The sequence below is a fragment of the Cebus imitator genome, unplaced genomic scaffold (assembly GCF_001604975.1).
Source record: "Cebus imitator isolate Cc_AM_T3 unplaced genomic scaffold, Cebus_imitator-1.0 Scaffold62, whole genome shotgun sequence".
NCBI classification, from domain to species: domain Eukaryota; kingdom Metazoa; phylum Chordata; class Mammalia; order Primates; family Cebidae; genus Cebus; species Cebus imitator.
The window spans coordinates 6012550-6019513 of NW_016107377.1; the positions used below are offsets into that span (position 1 = coordinate 6012550).

General features: G+C 39.9%; 1 protein-coding gene across 1 annotated transcript in view; it reads right to left on the reverse strand.

Moving 5' to 3' along the window:
• Positions 1-4666: 4666 nt before the first annotated feature.
• IPO5 (importin 5) overlaps positions 4667-6964 on the reverse strand; it is a 44829-nt gene continuing 42531 nt past the window's right edge. The window contains exons 25-26 of the mRNA XM_017530045.2: positions 6605-6746; positions 4667-6017 (exon numbers count right to left, since the gene is read on the reverse strand). Of these exons, the coding sequence (XP_017385534.1) occupies positions 5931-6017; positions 6605-6746 (229 nt within the window). The 3' untranslated portion in view covers positions 4667-5930. The remainder of the gene's footprint in view (positions 6018-6604; positions 6747-6964) is intronic.

The window sequence follows — 6964 nt, forward strand, 5'->3', positions numbered from 1 at the left end:
ATGTGAAGAATACCTGGACAAACAGAGCTGGAAAAGGTCATAGAGAGAGGGTTCTCATGTCTGTATGCATGATTAACAAAGACCACAAAAATCACAGCCTTGCACAAAGGCCATTGCAACCACACATCAAAAATACTCTGCAAGCATATATCCAACTGCCTGTCAACCGTGACGGGCATCACCCTTGTTACCAACCTGTGCAGTCAGGGATAATTATCTCAAAACAATAATGTAATCCTCATGTCTTCCTTTATAAACCGTTCTCCTCTCGCCTATAATCTCGGCACTTTGGGAAGCTGAAGCAGGAAGACTGCTTGAGCCTAGGAGTTCAAGACCAGTCTGGGTAGCATAGAAAGACTCCGTCATCACAAAAGTAAACAAAGCCAAAAAACCCCACCCAAACCAAAAAACTTCACAAAAACCTTTTTATTCCTTGATCTACCTGAATGCACTCTATAATGGCATGCACATTCCCATCGTAACGCTCTACTTCCAAATAAACATCTTTTCTTTTCAGAGATGCTCTTTTAGGTTGACACTAGCAAAAACAAATGCTATCGAAATGTACTTCCATCTCTTCAAACATGTGGACTAAAAATAGCAACTCTACAATGCTAGGCACTGCTCTAGGTGCTTTCTACATGTATTAAGCCTTACAAGCCTGTGTGGAAGCCGGTAACTTGGTTTTACATAAGAGATGAAGGAGCTCCTGCAAGGGGCCACAGTTGGAAAGCTGTGGGGACAGGAAGTGTGACCCCAGGGCGCAAAGCTTTCCAGCCATTACTCCTGTACAATGGCCTCGACAGTGATCTCATTCTACATAGATGCCAGATTAATGTCAGCATGGGGGCAAAAGTCCCTGGGGACCTACAGTTCAGTATACAGAATAAACCAGCTCTTGCAGCAAAGTCTGTCTGCATGTCTTCTCCAGACAGGGACAAACGGCTGTTTTTTAGGGTGGAGCTCCAGATGAGACAATCAGAGCATTCAGGGCCACATCTTATGCAGATCAGGCATCTTCAAACACCAGAATCAATGTCAAGAAAGTAAAATTAGTCCACACACACCATGTTTATGGCACAACTTCACTGGACTTTGCAGTTTCCCAATATTTTCCACAACTTTCTAGGCTTCCTCCCAATGCCAAGGCTGATTACAGAACTTGGAGGAAAAAAGAGTCTGCGGCTTGGTGCAGTGGCTCACGCCTGTAATCCCAGCACTTTTGGAGGCCAAGGCAGGCAGATCATGAGGTCGACAGATCAAGACCATCCTGGCCAACATGGTAAAACCCTGTCTCTACCCAAAATACAAAAATTAGCTGGGCGTGGTGGCATGCGCCTGTAGTCCCAACTACTCAGGAGGCTGAGGCAGGAGAATCGCTTGAACTCGGGAGGCGAAGGCCGCAGTAAGCTGAGATTGCCCCACTGCATTCCAGCCTGGTGACACAGTGAGACTCTGTCTCAAAAAGAAAGTTTGTTGAAATCGTCTGGAAATATTAACAAAGCTTAGGTAATTCTAATAGCCAGTGCTTAATATGCCTGGCTTCTAAATCCATTTCAATCCTCTATAAGGTATGTACTATTATCGTTCCCATTTTACAGAGAAGGAAACTAAGGCACACAGAGGTTAGGTAAACTGAGCACATGGTAGACTGGGATTTTTTAACTGATGCAGTGATTTTATTCAGAGGTCAGCAACTATGGCCAGCTTGTCTTTGTCAAGTTTCACTGGGATACAGCCAAACCCATTTGTCTGCTATGGTCCATGGCTTTTATGCTGCAATGGCTAAGCAGTTTGCGAGACCCCTATAGCTTGCAAACACAAATTTGTTCGGCGAGGAGTGCAAAATATTTACCATCTACAACTTAGAGAACACGTTTGCCAACCTCTGGCCTTAACCATACAGCACCATGATCTTTCAAGGTGTACCTTAAGATCACAGGAGCAAGTTGTCAGGCTGATTCAAACTCTTACATTTTCTACCCATCTGTTACAAAACTTCCAGGGAAATAGGGAAACTAATTTCTGATTCATAGCAAGTGGCACTATTCTGGTTTCTACTACAATCTGAATGCTAGTCAAGAGGACAGAAATGATAATCAATCATCATGAAAGAACAAATTTCAGAATTACACTTGGCTGCCTTGGTGGAATTTTGAAAAATAATTTTTGTAATGTTTTACAAAAAAATGTTGTACCACTTTGACTCATTTTGGGAAGTGAATAATTTAGCTACAATTTATCTTTAAAATGTTTGTATTCATCCATTCAAATATAATAAATAATACATAGCAATAATTATAGCAGGCTGGGAACGGCGGCTCACGCCTGCAATCCCAGAACTTTGGGAGGCTGAGGTGGGCAGATTATGAAGGCAGGAGTTCAAGACCAGCCTGACCAACATGGTGTAACCCTGTCTCTACTAAAAATACAAAAATTAGCCTGACATGGTGGCGTGCGCCTATAATCCCAGCTACTCAGGAGGCTGAGGCAGAAGAATTGCTTGAACTTGGGAGGTGAAGGTTGCGGTTAGCCAAGATCGTGCCATTGTACTCCAGCCTGGGCAGCAAGATTGAAACTCCATCTCAAAAAAAAAAAAAAAAAAAAAAAAAAAAAAAAAAGAAATAATCACATCAAATATTGTCATTGTCTGGTAGACACTGTAAGGATTACAGCTGTGTGGGAGAAAAAGGGTGCAAGCCTAGGGTAGGGTGTTGTTAGAATTAACCCCTGCTCCCCAACATCTCCCATCACAAGTTCCAAGTGCCGGAAATACATATCCAAGCCCCCTCCCAAGTGTGATGCGCATACCTTGCGAGTCATTCACTTTCTTCTTCTAAAATAGTGGTACCCACACTTTTAGGGCTGAGAAAGAAAATCTGCTTAGGAATAGCAAACATACCAGGCTTTGGCTGTAAATCTTTTGTGGCAAAGAAGGTTAAGAGAAGCAAAGTGGCTTTTTTTCTTTTTTTTTTTGAGATGGAGTCTCACCCAGTTGCCCAGGCTGGAGTGCAGTGGCGCAATCTCGATTCACTGCAACCTCCGCCTCCCAGGTTCAAGTGCTTCTTGTCTCAGCCTCCCGAGTAGCTGGGATCACAGGTGCCCGTCACCACACCTGGCTACTTTTTGTATTTTTAGTAGAGACAGAGTTTCACCAATGTTGGCCAGGCTGGTCTCAAACTCGATCTCAGGTGATCTGCTTGCCTCAGCCTCCCAAAGTGCTGGGATTACAGGCGTGAGTCACCGCACCTTGCCTGCAAAGTGATTTCTGTGCAACACTGGAAACTGATGCAACAATACTCCTAGGCAGAACGAGGCAGTTATTAAGTAAAACATTTAGCTAGCTCCTTAGCTTTTAAAGTTGCTTAAATAGGCAACCACTCAAAAGATTAGATCATAAAAACATACTGCTTGCAAGACTGTAAGTTTGCCCCCCACTTCCCCCCCACCCGCTTATTTATTATGAGACCAGGTGTACCAAGAACATTTATTTGCTTATGTCTTTACTGATGGTTCTGTCAAACTGCAATTCCAGAGTTATGATAAGGTTGCCTCTCATTACAGAAGTGTCAAATTAGCTCTAAGACAATTTTACTTTTCTTTAAAGATACAGCATGTAAAAAAAGAGTTATGCCAAAAGTTTCTAACACTTGTGCATGTAACTTCGTTACAAAATTCCCAGAAAATGTAAGAGCCACACACATTTTTCCCCCTCCAGAAATAGCTTGCATTTATAAACAATATATCATCACTTGCTGACATGCAAGGCCCCTAAATTTGGTATAAAAGCCAAGAAAAAACTCCACGAATTTTCATCTTGCATAGACAGAATGAGGTATTAAAAATGTTTCTCCAGGTCATTTCAAGGAACTGTTAGTTCATGGCACATCTTACAGTTAGTTCTGAGCTCTGGATTTCAGAATCATGTCACAGTAACAGCATTTACTACCAACCTTCCCTATTAACTTGATTCAACTCCAATTACTTCTTTGCTTTTCTGCTTGTAGCAAGGAGGATGCGACAGTCTGCATCTATCAGGGGACTTAAAACTTTTTTTTAAGTACATCTTCTGACAATCCCACTAGTATTTAGGCTGGAAGGTAGGAGGTTCTTGCTCCCAAAGTGATTAGCATAGTGCCCAGCAAACTACTAGGTTCTCTCAAAAAACATCTTCTGACCACACTGTCATCTGAACTTCTGAAGGCGTGCCATGTTTTTAACACGTTTCTTTTCCGCAGGTGTAGAAGCAATCTAAACTGTAGTAATAATTTAAATGAACAAAACCTACATCGCTCTAGCTGACCAGCATCAGTACATGAATTGGCTTTTCAGATGCTACTTAAGAAAGCAGAAAGGGATTATCTTGACACATTTTGACTCCAATTCCCATTTTTTCTCCCACAGGAGTACAGGCTATAAAGCTCCAAATATTACCACACACATTACAAGAGCCCCTTGCTTTTATCTACTGAAAGCAAGGAATGCACAGGTGAAGTCATTTACTATGTTGTTTTGCTAGATTTGGAAGCCTCCAGGCTCATTTTGTTGTGCTGCAAACTGAAAATATATATGAAGGGCTTCTGCTAACAAGTAAACCATCTATATGTAATCCATTCTATTTTCTATTCCATTTCAGATTTAGTCTTAATAAAGTAATACCAACCACTTAAAGAAAAAACCTTTAATTTAAAATTCTGATCTATGCATAAAATTCATTTTTATATCACGGTTAAATTTAGTACAAACTATAAAAATGTTAACACTGAAGTTTTCAACAGAAGTCTATTAAGACGCCTTAGAAAAATTAAACAACAGCAAGTTATTTACTGCTATGAGGTTAATACATAAAGAAAAAAACATTCACACATTTTACTGAAATTTTCAGTAAATATCTTTAGCCGTAATACTTATAATTAAAAGTTCAAAAGTTGTGTGTGGCTCTATAGCAATTATACTTTGCAATGGAAATACTAAGCCAAATCTTTTTGAGCTAATCAGAACAATCCTTGCTTAAAAAAAAAAATTGATTGAAATTTGCAAACCTTAAAAAGGACACCAATTGTGAATAGAATAGGTATCATAACAGCTTACAGTGGAAGATGGTAAAAACTCGATGCTTAAGTCTGAATTGCACAAGGAAAATATTAGGGGAAAAAACACTTAGCTATTACTGATAGCTATCACTTTAAAAAAATATTAGATCATTCTTATATTAAAAACATGAAATGAATCCAAGACAGACAGTACTGAGTTTTTACACAAGCCTCTTTTGCATTCAATGTTGTTTATTGAGGAGTGAATGAGAGACTACTGCCAGACATGCCAATGACACTTCACATTCAAGGGCTGGAAGCTGGAAAGCTTCCCAACTGAGTCACTGTATAAGCCTTCCAGGAAAAAGAACCAAAGTGACATCAAATATGCCATCTTCATGCTTGTTTTATGTCATCAGTTGTTTTTTTTTTTCAACTTTTGGGTCTACTGGTTTGCTGGGTAGTAGGCTTCTTTCTACCCTACAGAAAGACTCGCACTCCAATTAACAACGAACACTGGGTGTAGAGCAATTTGTGTGAGCGCACATCTACGCTGAGTAACTGTTCTTAAAGCTGTTTTTCCTTAGATTCCTTATGTCTAACGAGAAAAATTAATTTTATTTCCCCTTCCCCTTCAGGTGGGTGGGTTATACCGATAGAAAAATACTCTTGAATGCTACTGCAGGGCTTCCCAGGAGCACCTTCAGTGGTCTGGTAGAAATCCGTGGAAACTCCGTTCTGCAACACAGTGCTGCTCTTCCTGTTCATGGCTCTCCAGAAGAATGGCCTACACATAACACTACCGATCTCTTTTGCTCAAAAACAAAACAAAGAAACCTAAACAAAAGGGTAAACGTTTATTTGGAGTTAGTTTTCTGGTGGTGACATTAAGGCCCTTCACGCAGAGTTCAGGAGCTCCTGAATGGCGGCCTGCTGCTCAGGACTGAGCTGGGCTATGCACTCAGTCCACAGTCCTCCAGAAGTCTAGGGAAAGAAACATGTTCACAGACTTAGACACGGCGAAATGCTCATTCGGAAGGATTTTAATCATCATCATAGGTAGACTGTAATAATGCCAAAATACTTTCTCCCTAGGTAGCTTAATTTGATGAATATCATTGTAAAAGCAATTAAAGCTCACTTCATTTACAGTAAGTTTTCTTTATTTTTGCATCGATAAAGCTACACTAAGCAGATAACATCTTAAAGTAACTCACATACCACACGAATTTAGGAAGTAAAAAATCATTTAAAGTTTTTTGGCAGGTGACAAGTTATTATTAAATCTTGTTTTTTCCCCTTCAGATAGGCAGAAAAACTACACATAATAAGCCTCTGTTAAGCACCAACTGGTAGGCTCAAAATGTCCCAAGATGAAGGTTTTAATTCTAATAAATAGTAAGAACATGTGGATGGATTACATTAGGTATAATCCACTTAAGGCTTGGAGGCAAGAGACTATGAAAATAAAATTTCCTTAGCTCATTAGATTTCTAGTTTCTTCTCTCAGAGGAATATAAAGGAAAAAAAGGCTTTATCACCCCTTCCCCAATTTAACCAAATCAGCTTACCTGTACTTGGCGGACGACATTGGCCAGACGCTTGGCACAAGGATCTTCGTGTTTAATTGCCTCGTGCATTTCTCCTTCCGCAATTATACTGAATATTTTGGGCAGATTGGTATTGTTTGGGCCAAGAACAATTGGATGATTACTGACAAAAGGGAAGAAAACCTTTATAAGTGAAATTTATAAGGAGAAATATGATTATGTGTTCACTAAAATCAATGGCCTTTTAAATGCAGTAGGAAGAAAACCAGCCAATTTTACATACGAGCTCTTTAGTGTCTTCCTATATAAATTAGAAAAAAAAAAAAAAAAAAAAAAAATAGGGAGGTGAAGGTTGCGGTTAGCCAAGATCGTGCCATTGTA